The sequence below is a fragment of the Stegodyphus dumicola genome, chromosome 3 (genome assembly GCF_044657685.1).
Source record: "Stegodyphus dumicola isolate Sdum_Otavi_A_Nest chromosome 3, ASM4465768v1".
NCBI lineage: Eukaryota > Metazoa > Arthropoda > Arachnida > Araneae > Eresidae > Stegodyphus > Stegodyphus dumicola.
Window position 1 is genome coordinate 78,594,689 of NC_140770.1, and position 18,179 is coordinate 78,612,867.

At 36.3% G+C, this 18,179-nt stretch overlaps 1 protein-coding gene across 2 annotated transcripts in view; it reads left to right on the forward strand.

The window, feature by feature from the left end:
- The window catches only part of mus302 (mutagen-sensitive 302), a 111,818-nt gene that overhangs the window by 77,789 nt on the left and 15,850 nt on the right, over positions 1–18,179 (forward strand). The window contains exons 9-12 of one of the 2 annotated variants that reach the window (XM_035352202.2): positions 537–640; positions 9,586–9,677; positions 14,685–14,849; positions 18,038–18,179. The exon at positions 18,038–18,179 is cut by the window's right edge and continues 249 nt beyond it. In XM_035352202.2, coding sequence (XP_035208093.1) covers positions 537–640; positions 9,586–9,677; positions 14,685–14,849; positions 18,038–18,179 — 503 coding nt within the window. The remainder of the gene's footprint in view (positions 1–536; positions 641–9,585; positions 9,678–14,684; positions 14,850–18,037) is intronic. The other variant, XM_035352201.2, reaches the window with a different exon arrangement.

Sequence of the window (18,179 nt, forward strand, 5' to 3'; positions counted from 1 at the left end):
CAGTAAGTTAAGTCCTAGACGTGAGATGGTTTCACAGTGTGACCACCACCCACAGAACAATGGGCAAGTGTAGATTTTTTTAAATTCCTATATTACTTGTCTCTAAGATCATAATATTCAATCTCTTTTAATTTACATTAATTCTTTTGAATTATTACGATACAAGATGAAGAAAAAACAGTATCTTTCTGTAAATTTATTCGAATATATATCTGTACTTTGTGTGCATTTTCCTTTTTTTTTTTTTTTTCAATTTTGTATTATTGAAGTTTTTAGTTAAAAAAATTATAAAAATAATATAACATGCGTCAAAGGGTTAACTTCACTGTATATCAAACTTCTTTTAGTTAAAATAAATGTTAATATGTTCTTTAAAAAATTCCTTAGTTATTCCATTAATTTTCCTTCAATTAATAGTTAACATAAAAGTCATTAATAAAACAAATTTAAACAGACATAAAGCAAACCATTAAATTCAGTTTCATTTATTATTTCATAAAAGGCTTGTTAAGGACTAATTTGTATGTCGCTTTCAGTAAATGTGGACCAGTGGTTGGAAAATTGTCAGATGGTGGATTTTATGAAAAAGTTTCTGGAGAAGGAGTTGGAGAATATAAAGTAGCTCCTTTGCCGTGTATAGGTAAATTCATCATTTCTGTACAATAGTGTAACTTTTGTATAATATTTGTAACAAAAATTTTGTTGGTAAATTTAATAAAGTTCTCAAATCTTAATACACTGAAAACAGAACACCAAGAAGGAGTGGCACGAAAATTATGCAAATTTCAGGATAGATGCATGTCAACGAGTTATGCGAATGATGTTAAATGTATAGGTTAAAAAAGATACAAGGAAAGGAACCTGCAGAATGTTCGATTTTCGTGCCATTATTTCTGCTAGAGAAATCATCATAAGAAACATTTTCTTGATTCAGAGGTTGCATGTAATAGAAGAGAAGGCAGGTCATCATCAATAGAGACAGTTTCAGCAGACAGACAATTCTATGAGGGGTATGCTGATCAGAATGAGAAGGGCAGGTTGGTCCATATGGCAAATCTCAGCTGATATACACCTGGACACGTCCATAGCGTACCAGTTGTGGCTATTCAAGATTTTTTTGAACTAACTGTTCTCCATTTTCCTAATAAACTTAAATAACTTTACATATAAAATTCCAAGGTGTCATATTTATTTTCAAAGTCCGTAGAACTACAACAAAGATCACATGGTTGCCACTCTTACAGTGACAAACTATGAAAAGAAAGATAACAACTGAGGCTGGGTTCTAATAATACTCCCACCTTTTGTTTGATGACATATACTTAATCAATAAAAACAAAATATAAAAAAATAATGCCCATACGAATATTAAGGCTAAATAGTAAACAAAAGAAAAAATTAAGTTTTTAAGTTTCTACTCTAAAATAACTCTTAAAGTATTTTTCAGGTTAGAAATCTAGATGGTATTTTGATTTGTCGTCCACTTCTAGTCACGACAGTCTTAATGTCTTTTGATAAATCTGTAGATGAATTATTCTTTGGCAATTTTGAAACTAAACTGCCTTCACCCTGTGTCTCAGTTTCATTTGCCTCATCTGACTCCAAAGATGAAGGTATTTCAAGAGGAAATATTCTCTGGATTTGTAGAACTAATTCTCCAGACATGGTTTTGACACAAACTACTCAAATGTTGCCGTCTTTTCCGGGGTTTCACTTTTGCTAGAGGCCACATCACTTTGCGTTTGTCATCACATTCGATAAGAACTATGCCCCCGATTTTTATCTGTTGAGAAATCGGCACTGTAGATGGACGTTGCACTAGCAGGCCGAGATATTCATTTCTAAATCTCTTTCTCAAGAGCTTTCATAAATTCTGCAAATGTCTCAGTCTCTTGTTGAAATCAACTTTATCAAGATGATCCAAGTCAGGAACTGCAAAGACTGGAATTTCACCTCAAAACAAGGACGGTGTCAAAGGGATGAGATCATCAGTGTCCTCTGTAACATAAGTGAGTGGTCTGGCATTCACAGTAGCTTCGCAGTCGCACACCACACTCATCAATTTTTCATAAGTCAGACACGGCTGGCCTAGGACGCAACGCAAAAGCTTCTTAATCATTTGAACAAGTCGTTCCCAAAAGACTGCCGCCCCACCATCGTGCTGCGGATGGACTGAACTTCAGATCGATCTTGTTTGTGGCGGCTTCTAGCTCAATGGTATTCCAGTTAATCGATCTCAGGAGATTATTGGATCCAACAAAATTGCTTCCCTTGTCACTATAAATTATCGATGGCCTTCCTCTATGGGCACTAAATCTTCTAAGGCCAAGTAAAAATCCTTGAGTTGAAAGGGACAAAATCAGTTCCAAATGAATCGCCCTGAAAACAGCACACGTGAAAAGTAAAATCCAAGCTTTTCTTTTATCCTTCAAAATTAATGGACCAGCCAAATCAATGCCTACAATCTCGAAAACACGAGAATCTCTAACTCTGTTTTCTGGTAGAGTAGCAGGCACAGTCTGTAGTCGTTTACTTCCATTCCTCCTGCACCTGACACATGCATATAAAGCATTTCGAATCGTAACTCTGCTTTTCAGTATCCAAAACGTCTCTCTAATCAGTACATGAATTCCTGCATGAGACATAGACAGATGTTTATCAATTATCAATTTCTCCACAATCTTATGATTCTTCAGAATTAACATCGGATAAATAAAATTTTCATGGTCTTTCCTTTCAATCAACCTAGACTTGACACATAAAATGCCTTTGTAATCTTTGAACACACTTATTGACTTCAGCTTCTTAATATCATCCAATGAAAGAGAATCATGTTGAATAATCATCGCAATAGATTTCTCAGCCCTTGTCAATTCGTAAACTTTTAACTCTCCTGTTTCTCTTCTTTCCTCTTTCGGGTATTTCCTATGAATCTGTGTGTCCACCCAGTCATTCTAAGTATTTTCTTACACTTTGAAAAATAGCCAAAGAATTGTGAAGACATATTGCTAACATTTCTTAACGAAACTATAACTGCTTTACGTTTTTCAGTATTAACCTCTTCTTTATTATCGATTGGGATAGAATGAGGCCATTCTTCTTCCGGCAGTGCCAACCAAGGTGGGTCCTTCCACCATCTTGATTCAATGAGTTTTTTCACAGAACATCCTCTTGATGGCATATCGGCTGGGTTTTCCGCCAATTTTCACAGTCCGATAGGATTCTAATTTCTGAAACTCTGTTATTTGCAAAAGTGCTCCAAACTTCTACGTTCTTTACCCAGAATAGTGCTGTTGAAGAGTCGGTCCAGTAATATTCCTTTGAAATTTGGACTTTAAGGTTCTTCTTGACAAATGAGGCTACTTGCATCCCATTAAGACAAGCAAGCATTTCAAGTCATGGTATACTTATTTTTTTCAAAGGAGCTACTCGGGCTTTGGCTTGCACTAGAGTCACTTTGCTGTCTTTATTTTGACTTCTCAAATATACTGCACTTGCATAACATCCCTGTGAAGCATTGGCAAATGTATGATAACTAAAAGATTGTCCTTCTGTCAGCAGAAGTAGTCTGGGAATCTACAGATGATAGCAAGGGCAATTCTTTGACCCACTTCAAGAATTTTCATTTGATATCTTCAGGTAGCTCTGCATCCCAGCTCAATTTAGTTTCCAAGCTCTTTTGCAAGTATAACTTTGGAAGGAGTGTAAAAGCGCAGGTGAAATCTATTGGGTCAAAAACTCTCTGTACAATTGATAGTACGTTTCGTCTTGTCACTGAGAGATCAATCAAGTCGATAGGGACGTCACAAAACAGAGAATCTTCATATTTATTCCACAGAGGACCAGGTACTTTCCATGGTTCGCTCATTGTAGATTTTTCACTGCTCAGTTCTGCTTGTTCCCACCCTCTTATGTCAAAGTTAGCACTTACCATTAACTGAGTTGATTTTGCAATAAAGTATTCTGCTTCTTCATTCAAATTCGCTGAAGTGACACGGTTGTCAACATAGAAGGAATTTTTCAATTTTGTAGCCACTTCCTTCAAATTGGTCTACATGAGGTTCACATTGGTCTAAATGAGAGTTGATCACTGCTCCTAAAGGAAACGGACTGCATTTTAGTCTGAAGACTACTTTGCAATGGCGAAATTTTCTTATTTCCTTTTGTTCCGAGTTTTTCTACCATAGGAATCTTAAGAAATCACGATCAGATCTTTGAACAGATATTTGGAGAAAAGCTCTTTTAATAACTGAGATAATCCCTATTTTCCCTTGCCTAAATTCAAAAAGCAATCTAGGTATTAATTCAATTAAATTTTGACCTTTTTGCTAAACAGTCGTTAAGTGACAGGAAATCCTTTTGCTTGCATGAAACGTCAAATACAGGCCTTACTGCTGTTGTAAAGTTATCTTTGAAGGCAGGTCTGTGGGAAAGATAATGATTGTTAACTCGTTCCTCTTCTTCTGTTACTTCTTCTATTACTCCAGATTCGAGCCACTCTTCGAACACTGCATTGTATGTTTCAAATTTATCTTTCAACATGAGCTTCTTTGTCGTGGAAATCAATAATTTTTCAACAACTTCTCTGTTACTCCATAAAGCTTCTTTATCGTTGATCCAAGGTAAATTGACTTCATATCGATCATCCAAATTCTTCGGAGTCTTATGAAAGTGATCCCACACTGTTTCTTCTAACTCTGAATCAGTTTTATTTTCTTTAGAATCTGTAATTCCTAGTGATTCTAGCTTCCACAAGTTACTGCTGTGAGTCAACATCGACATTATTGTTGATGACGTGGACAAGGAGTTTCTTTCTGACACGTTATCTTTTATCTTTCCCATGGTTGTCCATTCAAGTAGTGATTCCACAGTAGTCAGCCCATTTTCTAATTTCTGAATTCTTCCAGTTAACAGAGTACCTGCTACAGCTACAATAAGAGCTTGTATTTTCAAATCCTTTTTTCCTACATCAGATGTGTGGATAATTTTATGCCTTAGTTCTTCTATCCATGGTCCAGGCTGTAAACTGACTACTGGTCCATAAATCTTCGACTGTTCCAAGATGATTAGTAGTCTAGAAAAATCACCTCTCAGGCTTCTAATGTTCGCTTCATAGCGTTTGTGATTTTCTCTCTTTGTTGTCGTTTCTCCAAAAAGTGCATGAATTAAAGATTCAGATCCAATTGCGTAGCACCCTATATCTACTGGAGTCTCCTTTAACACACTGCTTGTCATTGAAAATGCTACACCAAGGAGTGGTCAGAAAGTGATGAAATTTGGAAAAAAGAGACAGCAAGCAGCAATAAGTAATCTTTATTTCAAAATGATAGTCAGAATACAGAGCGAGAACGGCGTCAGCTCAGTAGGATGTAGAACCACTGCGGACAGCGGTGCATGAAGAAACACGTCTAGGCATAGAGTCAATAAGAGTGCAGATTGTGTCCTGAGGAATGGCTGTCCATTCCCTTTCAACAATTTGCCACAGTTCATCTTCTGAACAAGGCAAGGGCAGACTTTAGGCAAATGGCATCCAATCATATCCCACACATGTTCGATTGGTGACAGGTCAGGAGAGTATGGTGGCCAGGGAAGCATTTGTATACCTTGCAGAGCATGTTGGCACATGTGAGCACTGTGTGGTCGGGCGTTATCCTGCTGAAAATTTGCATTAGGCAGCCCTGAAGGTAGGGGATTGCCACCAGCCACAGTACATTATCCAAGTATCATTGAGCCGTCATAGTGCCCTGAATACGAACTAGGAGGTGACCTGGAATCGTAGGCAATAGCGCCCCAAACCACATTGCCGCACGGTGGGGCATTCCACAGTTACTTCCGGATTTGATCTGTCTCCACGTCACTGGATAAACAGAAGCATGACTCATCTGAGAACACGACGTTTCACCATTCTGTCATCCACATCACTCCAGTCTAGCACCATTCTAAACATTGGCATCTATGCTGTGGAGTCAGTGGCAGTCTTCTTAACGGATGCCGTGACTGCAGGCCACGTTCAACCAATCGACGGGAAATGGTTCTGGTCGGCACGGGAACATCCAGGTTATCTTGCACATACTGCAGAATCGCAGTACAAGTGACTTGCGGGACACCGCCACAGCTTGTCGGCGGATGCATCGATCCATGCGTGCTGACGTCACTCTGGCTGTGCCTGCATCCCTCCTTCTTCCCACATTTTCTTGTTCCAACCATGTTCGCCCTAGCCGATGCACCATGCTCGCATCCATGTGGGTATCGGCTGTGATTTGACGTAAGGACCAACCCTCCCTTCTCAGTCTGATCACCATACCTCTCGTAAAATTGTCTATCTGCTCGAAGTGCCTTCATTGACGGCGGCCTGGCATTCTCTCCTATTGCACGTATCCTCTGGGGGGGGGGGAACCAACGTTCTTCGATAATTTGTCTGGCAGAATAATGACACGAGTATTGCCCTTTCTGCATGTTCCTTTCCTTATATCTTACTTCACGTGCGTCCGAGAGCTGCACATTTCACATCATTCACATAACTCAGTGACGTGCGTCTACTCTAAAATTTGCATAAATTTCTGACCACTCCTTCTTGGTGTTGCATTTTCAATGTCGAGCAGTGTATGTATGAACGTTGCGATCCTGTGCCTATAAATGCCATTACTGTCTTCTGCCTTTTGTTTGCATTAATATTAATTAGTAGTGTTTGAAGAAACACTTCATCTAAGAAATTGGTGTTCGCAAGTAATACGTTTTGTGTTTCCTCTTCTTTATTCTTTGCAGTATCATTGCTGTTTTGATTGGTGGGCAAATTCGGACACATGACACCCCAATGTCTTTTCGAGCATATCAAACATCGTACATTTGTCTTCATTGCTTGGCTGTGTGTGTCCAATTTTGAGGCAGAAGAAGCAATATGCAAGAAATCTTTTCACTAAAATTGGTTGCTTTATTATGGCCTGAGAGTAAATCATTCGCTGTAGGCACAAAATGTTCACCCTGGTACCTTTTATCTCTTCTACTTTCTTTCTTTACACCCGAATCAATTAATTTAAATCCACCTTTTGCCAAAGAAATTCTCTGCTCTCCTTCCACTTCTTTCTTTAAAAACAATAATAATTGTTTTAATTTCTCAGAGTGACAATTTTCTGCTGCAATTATTGATGTATGATTTCTAATCCAAACTCGTAAAATTTCCTCGGGAATGCAAGATTTCACGAGCGGAAACAGCGTTGTTGCATATTTGTTGCTCGTCGTTCTTATTGACTCCAACAAACGTAAATACGACTCTAACTTGTCATATAATTCTGATATACTGCCACTGCCTTTTCCCGTTTCATCAGTGACATTTTTAATAATCAAACCTAATAATTCCTGAATATAGAATTCTGCCAACAATTCTTCCCTGCCGAACCTATTATTTAAGCTTTCTATAACTTTTTCATAATTTTCGGCAGTTGCAGGGAAGTTGTTTACAGTATCATGTCTTGTAACGGGTATGGTGGCTTGAACGAGATAATGCATCTTATCCTCATTTTGAATTTTTTTTATCTTCATGTATTCGCCGAAATTGTTCCCTAAACGGTAACCAATTTCGCCACCGAATTGTTTTAACTCTATTTTAGGTAATTTCAGTTTCCGTTTCTTAGAATTCGGCAGTACACTGCTAGTAGATTGTATCATTTGATGATTGAAGAATAATTCCGTTTCTACTCGTATTAAATCTAATTTTTCTTTGTATTCTTCAACTTTCGCCCATTCACTTTCAAACTGATCATTTGAAGAAAATTCCGACATTAATATTTGAGTATCAAATGCATTAAGTTCAACAGATAAATGTTCTAAAGTAACAAGTTTCGTTTTTACAGATTTTTCATCAGGAATTTCCTTTTCTAATTCCTGCAAAATTGCGTTAATTGTCCTCGTAAAAGATGCTCTGACAGGTTTTCATTTCTCAATTAACGATTCCATTTCAATAAAAATAAATTCAAGGAAGTCAAATAGAATTAAATTCAATAAAACCGATAAAATTACCTTGACTTGTTTTACCGATCACTTCCATCGTTACCAAAATTGTTCGAGATTTGCAAGAACCAACTGTTCTCCTTTCTCCTAATAAACTTAAAATAAAATAACTTTACATATAAAATTACAAAGAGTCATATTTATTTTCAAAATCCGTAGAACTACAACAAACTACAACAAAAATCCCATGGTTGCCACTCTTACAGTGACAAACTATGAAAAGAAAGATAACAACTGAGGCTGCGCTCTAACAGTGCGACGATAGTTGGAACAAGGAAATGTGGCTAGTTTTAGGGGTGCCAGTGGAAACAGAGTGGCGCCAGCATACGTGGATCGATGCATCCGCCAACAAGTGGTGGTACACATGAAAGCCACTTCCACTTCCATTCTGCAGCATGTTCAATACAGTGTGAATGTTCCTACATCGACCAGAAGGATATTCCGTCGATTGCTGGCTAGAGTTGTGCACTTGTAATGGCCGTTAAGAAGACTGCCATTGACCCCACATCATAGACACCTTCATCTGCAATGGTGCAGGGCTCAAGCGATGAGGATGACGGAGTGGTACAGGGTCATGTTCTCAGATGAGGCATACTTCTGTTTCTCCAATGATAGTCACCATGCACAAGTGTGGCATTGATGCAATTGTGGAATGCCCCACCGCATGACAGTGCAGCATCATTGTTTGGTACGCAATTTCGTAAGATTCTAAGTCACTTCTAGTTCTTATTCAGGCACTATGACAGCCCAACGATACGTGGATGATGTGCTGCGGCCGGTGACACTTTCCTAAGGGAGTTCCCAATGCCCTTTAGCAGCAGGATAATGCCCGACCATACACTCACATCAGCCAACGTGCTCTGCAAGGTGTACAGATGCTTCCCTGCCGCCATTATCTCCCCTATCGAACACATTTGGGATGTAATTGGACACCATTTTCAGACCTCGCCATTTCCGCGTTCAAGACGAACTGTGGCAAATGATTGACAGGGAATGGAGAGCCAGTCCTCAGGACACCATCTGTAGTCTCATTCAAGGTGGTCCTACAACCTACTGAGCCGATGCTTTTCATGCTCTGTATTATGCATATCATTTTGAAATAAAGATTACTTATTATTCATTACTATCTCTCTCTGGTGTTACTATCTCTCTCTGGTTGCTGTGTTTCATCAATTTCTGGCCATTCTTTGGTGTTGCATTTTCAATATCAGGTAGTGTATAGTTAAAAAACTCGAGAAAAAAATATTTTATTAATATAATTTTTAATAATATAATTTTAATTTTTGTTAATATAAATATAGTGTTAGATTCTTAAAGAGTTATTCAGAAAAGTTAATTTATGGAACAATTAAAAAATTAAGAAAATTGTGCTTTTCCTTCTTCTTATTTGTTATTACAATATAAGAATTTTTTCCAGTTATTTCAAAGAAATTTAGATTTATTAGAGTATTTATCATTGAACAGTTTCTTGTGTAATAATAATAATTTTTTATGTTTAAACATTTTTTTTATTTAAGTATATAAAAAATTAATGCATGTTTTTATAGGTTTTTATGGATCTTTTCTTTGTTTTTATAGGTCCATTTACATCTTTAAGTTCTGAGAATACTTCAGGGCATTTTTTACTTTCTTGTCGTCCTTCGCCTAAGCAACCTCGTGTTACTCATACTGTAAGTGCTATAAAAAAATCATTTGAACACATATGAAATCAGTTTCAGTTGAAAAGGCCAATATTAACAATGCTTTTATATTTTAAATATTAAAAATGTGTAAAATTACAAAAGAAATGCAGGATGAATAAGCTGACATAAGCCTTCATGTACACTTTATTCATCTTAAAAATTTAGAACTTAAAACACATCTATATCTATAACACACTTTCATGTATTCCTTATTTTTCTTGATTTTGCTTTGGTTACATCAGTGCTCCGCAACCGGTGTGCCATGAGTAGGATATAGGTGTGCCGCAATCAAATACATGTATTTGACATTTTGCAATTTTTTATCATGTATTTAATACACAATGACAATTTTTTTTCCTTAATAATGTCTATTTTAAATGTTTTTATATATTTCACTGTTGTGTGGTTGTGTATGTGATTGTAAGTGTGTCAGCATTTGAATTTTTTCGGCACTTCCTTGATAACTCGGAACTCTTTGGTGTGCCACGAAATTCCAAAAAGATTTTTTGTGCGTCACAGGTGAGAAAAGGTTGCGGAGCACTGGGTTACATCATTGTTAAACTTGATCAAAATGATTAAAACTTGTAAATCTACAAACTGATATGCAAGTTAGGTGTATGAAATTAATTATCAGCTGTAATAATGTTTGTAATAATATTCTTATGCCTTTACTAGTCCATGTTTTTCAATTACTTCAAATACAGTATTTTTTTTTTTTTTTTTCCTAGAAGAATGCCATTATGAAGTATATATCCCTGCTTGTGTTTCTGATTATATCTGTGATATCATCCCTCTCTTCATCCACCACCTCATAGAGAAATAACTCCAATTTTTGTATTTTGAACTTTTATTACACAAACACAAAACTAATACTAAACTACAATGCTAATAACTGAAATATATAAATACAAATTAATTTTGGTTTCATTAATGGCTTCCATGAGCCTTCCCTATGACCTCTTTGTCAGTCTCCCTCTTGGAAACTAAAACTTTTGGCGCCTTCAGATTAAGAGCCAGCGCCCTCTATACATCTTGTTGGTTGGAGTCACCCATACATCACAATATCGCTACGAAATTTGTAAAGTATTAATTTTATATTTATGTAATTATTATTGAAAGTGTTTTAAAATTTAAACCAGGTAAATATTATCAGTTATTATTATATACAATAAAATTATTATTTATATTTCTTTGAGTTTATTTTTGAGAAGATTTTCATTAATGTTTCTTGCTTAGTATATATGTGAATAAGAACTTTCATATAAAAAAATGATTTCATTCACTTTACCCTCTTTTTTTACATGAAATTTCATTTTTTAACTACCATCTAATCAGTTTAATAGTTAGTTGAGATAAAAAATGCAGTGTGCTTTGTAGAAGATTATGTCTGATTAACAAGAGGAATGCTATTATTTTTCAAACAATAGGGCTTCCATAAGTGGATATAATTCCTTTGGTAGTTTAAGCTAAGTGCTGTGATTCTCGATTCAAAGATCTCATTTAGATTTTAAATTAGGAATACTGTGCAATTTTTTTTTTTTTTTTGCTTCACTTGTTATAAAATATTATAAATTAATTTAGTTATTATAAATAATAAAATTTAAATATTACAAATAGCCCAGCATTTATATTGGAAATTAGAAAACAATAGAAAAACATCTAAAATACATCCATTTATTTGAAGAAAAATTTAGTATTTGTGAAACCTAAAAAAAATCTAAAATCCTTGATGGGAATTCACGCTGCAGTTAAATTTACTATCACTTATGATTGATTTTACAAATCTTCATTTTTAAAATGCATTTATCACTATCTTTTCAATTTTGCGTTAGGTAATTACTATTGTTTTGCTGCAGAATTACTCAGTATACTATAATGCATCTCTGAAAAAGTTATTAACCCTCTGGACTGCTAAATTTGTGGACCGAAATCGCTTCCAAAATTGTGCGTTTTTTGCATATTTTAAAATTTTAAATCTGTATATATTAGAGAATTGAAAAATGCACTTTTTCTTTAAAAAAAAAATATTTTTTATATAGATTTTTATCACGAGAAACTAAGTTGCCAGAAAAACCAATTTCAGATGTTATCACCAAAAAAAAAACATCTTTTTTAAAATAAATTTCAGTTGAATTACAGTTAATTTCTATTTATTGCATAATATAAAAAAGTAAAATGTATAAAATTTAAGAAAATATAAAGTGTTGAGGGAAAAATACCTCAGAAATGCAGTTTAGTATGATAGAGTTCAAACTTCATAGTCTTTGCACCAGATTCAATAAATCTAATTAATAATCAATCTACGTAGGTAAGTTGAAAAATAAGTTTCCTCTGTCGACTGTGGTCAGAGTTGTGTATGAAAGTCAAAAAATAGAATGAGACATTAAAGATATGACATACCTTTATTTTTCCACATAGGTACCAAGTACGAGGGCCATCCAGGAAGTAGATTATGTTTCCGTCTGTGTCCGCTAGGGGCGGGGCTAGCGTGGCCATCTTGGGGTCAGAGCGTTGCGCAGCTCAGTCTGCATCTAGCCGTGCTAGTGAGAGGTTCGTGCTGTGCTCCGTTCAGATACTGTGACGGTTTGAAATGTCTGCGTTAATTGAAAATCCCGCGAGCTGCGAGGTGCGCTCAGTAATAAGGTTTCTGACTGCAAAAAACTGTAAACCGATAGAAATCTATCGGCAGCTTCGTGAAGTGTATGGGGACAACATTATCACTGAAGGTGGAGTGCGTCAGTGGGTCATAAGATTTCAAAATGGCCGAACCAATGTTCACGACGAAGATCGAAGTGGGAGACCCAGCATAGTGACCGCCGAACTTCTCGAAAAAGTCGATGCTAAAGTCCGTGAAAATCGAAATTTCACAATAACGGAACTTTCTTTGAGTTTTCCACAAATTTCGCGAAGTTTGTTGCACGAAATCATCAGCGAAAAGCTTGGTTACCACAAGTTTTGTGCAAGATGGAAGGCAAGAAGAGGTAACGAAGTGGTTGAAGGCGCAGGCGGCCGAATTTTTCGACGAAGGAATTTCCAAGCTCGTACATCGCTACGATAAATGCCTTAATTTGTATGGTGACTATGTAGAAAAGTAGTATTTGAGTGTGGCTTTCATCTGTATATAATAAAATTTGTTTCCTATACTTTGTTTATTTTTTTATTCCAAAACGTAATCTACTTTCTGGATAGCCCTCGTACATTGAGACATTTGTCATATCATTTGATAAGCTTCAAAAAGCCCTCCAGGAAAAAATCAGGGCTTTGCATATGGAAGAAGCCTTGAACGGCTATGGGCGAAAGGCAGTAGGTATGGAGAGAAGGTGCGTTTTGAATTCGTGGTCAAAGGAGGAAGTGAGAGTGGTTATCCGCTATGAATATGCACGTGGAGTATCAGTAACAGAAATTCATAACCGTTCGTGGAAGTCTATGGGCCAGGTGTGATGTTGAAGCAAATGGTGCGGAGATGGTGTCGCACATTCAGTGATGGATGTCAGCAAGTGGAGGACATACCGAGAGCTGGACGGATGTGCACGGCCACTACAGATGCAAATGTCAGGAAGGTGGATGACATGATTAGAGCGAACCGGCGTATCACCATCGATGAAGTAGCGGAAGAAATTGGAATCTCACATGAGCGAGCTCAAAGCATCATCGACGACATTCTTCGATACAGAAAAGTGTCAGCATGATGGGTGCCCTGACAATTGACCTCGACACACAAGGAATAACGCATGGGGGTCAGCCTGGAACATCTCGTGCGTTACCATGAAGATGGCAATGACTTTCTGTTTCGGATTGTGACGGGGGATGAAACGTGGGTCCACGATTTCACGCCAGAATCGAAGGCCGCATCTATAGAGTGGAAACATCCGTCATCACCTGTCCGAAAGGAGTTCAAGACTACTCCCTCTGCAGGTAAAGTGCTCCTCACAGTTTTCTGGGACGCCGAAGGAGTTTTGTTGCTGGATTTTTTGGAGGTTGGAACCATCAATGCTACGCACTACTGTGACACCCTGTCGAAATTGAAAGAGGCGATTCAGAAAAAGCGGCCTGGCCTTCTCACATCTGGCATTCTGCTGTTGGATGACGATGCCAGACCACATTTGGCGACGGCAACGCAAAACCATATTGCAACTCTTGGTTGGGAGCACCTACACCATCCGCCATACAGTCCTGATCTCGCACCAAGCGACTTCCATCTGTTTTTGGCTTTGAAGAAAAATCTCGGGGGGGGGGGGGGAAGGTGCTTTGGAAGGAATACTGAAGTGAAACAAGCCATTCAACTCTTCTTCCATATGCAAAGCCCTGATTTTTTCCTGGAGGGCTTTTTGAAGCTTATCAAGCAATATGACAAATGTTTCAATGTACTTGGTACCTATGTGGAAAAATAAAGGTATGTCATATCTTTAATGTCTCATTCTATTTTTTGACTTTCATACACAACTCTGACCACAGTCGACAGGGGAAACTTATTTTTCAACTTACCGTCATAATTATTAATCTAATAAATAATTTAATTATATAATCAAGATAATCGCTGAACGTTTTCTAGCAGCCATTTCTGCAAGAAAAAAGCCCCAAAAAGTGAAGTTTGAACGCTAATACCACATGCCTTCAAATGCCGCAATTTAGTGGACAACTAACGATATCTGTTGGCCAAAATATAAACTAAATGCCTAATACTGTGCATAATTTATTTCAATGGTTAAATGGGGAAAAAATGGGATGCGTTACTCAATAAAGGAAGAAAACCGTATGCTCACGGAAATCGTGGGATAAGCAAATTTTGCTACATTTGAGTTGCCCATGGAAATCGCGGGATGATCAGCCAGAGGGTTAAGTTCTTTTATAATGACTTTCATTTCTCTTTATATGTATATTTTTATGTAATTGTTCTCCGTCTTCTTACATTTTCTATAACTAATAAACTTATGAAATGTTATCGAATTTCTGTTATTCTAACAATGAGGGCTAAGCTTTCTGTTTTCTTTATAGTTATGTGAACTTACGTGCGATCAATCAGGAGACGTTTCTTGTAATCCAGTTCAGACAATATTAGGGGGAACAAATCAAGTACAACTCTCCAGATCTAAGCTTTTATGTCACCCAGACAAAATAAGTTCACTGCTTATTTGTGCTGGAGATGAAGATGCTCAAGGGGTAGGTTATGTAATATTTAAAGAAGAATAATATTTTGATTTTCATGTATTGCATTTTACTCCAAACATTATTGCATATTTTGAAGTCTTAGTTAACAGAAAAAAGTACAGTTTTCTCCCATTGTAGACTAGCAGAGAATTTTATTAGAAAGGTTATAAAACTGACTTCCATAAAATAAAGAAATAACTGCCATTTGTTTATGCAGGGAAAATTTGAGCATTTCTAACCCCCCTCCCCCTCAAAAAATAACTTACTTGATCAGCATTTCTTAAACATTTTCATTCATGACACCTTTATATCATCGAGAATTTTTTTTTATGTGACCTAAGATATTAGAGATAAAATACTGATATAAAAATAAGTATTTACCTATAAATAATTTATTTCTTTGGTAAAAAATATACATTCAAAACAAAGTGGTTTTAGGATTTCTTTCAAGTGTATAAAGGTTATTCCATTATGACAAAGCACATAAAGGCTGTTGCCTATTCTGGTATACAAAAATTAATGAAAAAAAAATTGCATGTTATTGAGATGAATATGCTTAGTTTTTACTGCATAACAAATTAAAAAACTAAAACTAAGCTCAGTGGCATAATAGCCCTAAGCTAATAATTTCGAGGTCTGCAGTGCCTCGAAATCTGCTTTCTTGACCGTGGGCCCTGTGGTACATAAGCATATGCCCTGAACAAGTGATCAGCTTGTCGCAGGACCCCCAGTGTTTAGTCCCCAATCAAACTTGGTACTCATTTTATCGACCCAAAGGATGGAAATCAAGGGATGAAAGGCTGAGTCGACCTTGCCCAGCCGGGAGATCAAACCCCGGACCTGTGGTGCTGCTGCATGATGCGCTAGCCAACAAATTAAATCTTTGTGTAATATTTGGCACTGCTGGACATTTCCCATCTTCATTTTTTTTTTTTTTTTTTTTTTTTCCAGCATTGAACAAACAGTATTTGCATTTAATAAGTGTTAATGCTGAAAAATCATTTCACATAAGTATGTTGTTCTGTATGGCTGAAGAATATTTAATACCATTTCAGAAACTGAGAAATTCAGTTTTAGATGTAATCCAGAACTCATTCAAAAGACTTTTATTGAAACTTGGATTTTCACTCACTCAGTTATTCAACAAATTCTTTTTGGATTTTTGTACGGTAGGTGATTAATCTCATTAATGTCAATCAAAAATGGTTTTTAAAATCAAGACAACTTTTTGAAATCAAAATTCGAAGAATTTGTAAACAAATCATCAGAAATAGCACATCATAAAATATTGTCTACTCTGAAATTTCCACGATTATAAATTTAATGAATGTATAAATATTTAAAAATGACTTAGACAGTTATACTACAACAAAACAGCAGCATATATATGGCTTTTCCCATATTTCTTCAATTAAATCGGCATCTATTCCACTGTCCATGATTTTACAAGAGCTATTGCCATATTGAAAATTACTTGTGATCCTTCAGAAGCAGAACTTTCGTCTGATTGGTTAAACATACCTGGAACACGTCTCCAGGCGGAAGATTTTTGGAAAAGTTTCAAAATGTTTCACCTAGCTAGATGAAACATTTCTCGGAAGCCTTCCACTTAAAGCAGTGATACTAGCATCTCGTTTCTCAGAAATTTCCCGCCTAGCCGTGCACGTCGATAAAAGTGATAAGGCCTTTACAAGCATATGCAGCATTGTAATAAATTATTTATCCTTTTACAAATTTCAGTTTTATGAAGCATTGTATCTAATACATTGTATCTAATATATTTTTTGTGAAAAACAGTAAATCTCACAGAATGAGAATTATTCTGAATGAAAATTAATTCACCGTAATCTTTATATATATAAGCTGCTAAAGTGTGTGTCACCAATAGTTTATTGTTGCCATTCGAAAAAAATGAGTGCGGAAATTAACGTTTACGCAATTTTTAATTAATATCTCGGCCGATTAAAGTCATACGAAGATGAGAATGGTATCGATGGATTCGGAGAATTTTTTAGAATTCAAGATGCACGTCTTGAATTTCAACTCGGCGCCGTTCCGTAGATATTCGAGGAAAAAGAATTTGGCACGTAGCCAAATTTTTCTAATAAGGAAAACCCAAGAAAGAAAGTGGAAAATGTAGGGGAAAATTAGTTTTTAATTAATATCTCGGCTAATTAAAATCCTAAGAAGACACGAATGGTCAGAATGGCGTACCACGGACCTGTGAAATCCAACGGTGTGCTTTGCTAAGCCCGGGAGCCAGCCGTTTCAGAGAAGATAATATTACTTCACCTCATATATATATGTGGCTTAAGTGTCTGTTTGTCGCTGATAGTTTATTGGTTGCTTGCATAACTGTACTAGCCAATGGAGTGAAGTTGCCACGGCACAGGGTTGCCGTTTCATTTGAGATGTAGACAATTTCCTGTAAAACTTGCCTTTGCTATGACCATCAATAAGTCTCAGTGTCAAACGCTGAAGCGTGTTGGCATTTTTTTACCTGAGGCTGCATTTGGACACGGTCAACTTTATGTTTCTTGTTCAAGAGTTCGTGAAAGAACGGACATAAAATTAAAAATAATTGATGGTGCTCTGCAAGGTGAGCTTAAAAATGATGGAAAGATCTACACAAGAAATGTTGTGTATGAAAGAGATCTTGAACGTACCGCCAGTGCTTTCCTTCATTGCACTCTACTTTAAGCAATTAAGCAAGTAGAAGGGGGAAACCCCATGGGGCAGTAAGCAAAGGGGCGTCCTCGCCGCCTGCCCTGTTTAATTCAGTTTAAATTAGCAGACACCTTTGCTCAAATCATTTTAATTACAATTTATAATATCTAAAGCAGCGGTCATTTCGTATGACCGCCGGGCTTTCTAGTATAGAATTCTAATCTGAAAAATACATGCTTCAAAAAATAAAACACATGTACATTTAATAAAATATGTATACATGAAATTGTAAAATAACATATTTTTATGAGCATGTATCAAGAAATCATTATAAAAATTTAAGTATCTAAAAATCAATATTTCATCTGAAATTTGTTTTTCGTAAAAAGTGAACTTTTTTCGTAGTTCCCAAGAAATGAAATATGGCATCTTTGCAAATGTTGAAATAATTTGATAATTTATTATCATTATGCACTATTCTTATTGGATTTGAAATAAATTCTGATACATTTTTTTTTTTAATATTTCAATAGGCTCTAATTTGGGATGGTAGTTGTGGTGACCGTCTTGATCATCTAAGAACAGAATCACCTGTGTTGGATATATCTGGCCTTAAATTAAATCATAAAACTTTCCTAACTGCTCTGACAGATAAAAATTTACGTCTCTACAGTT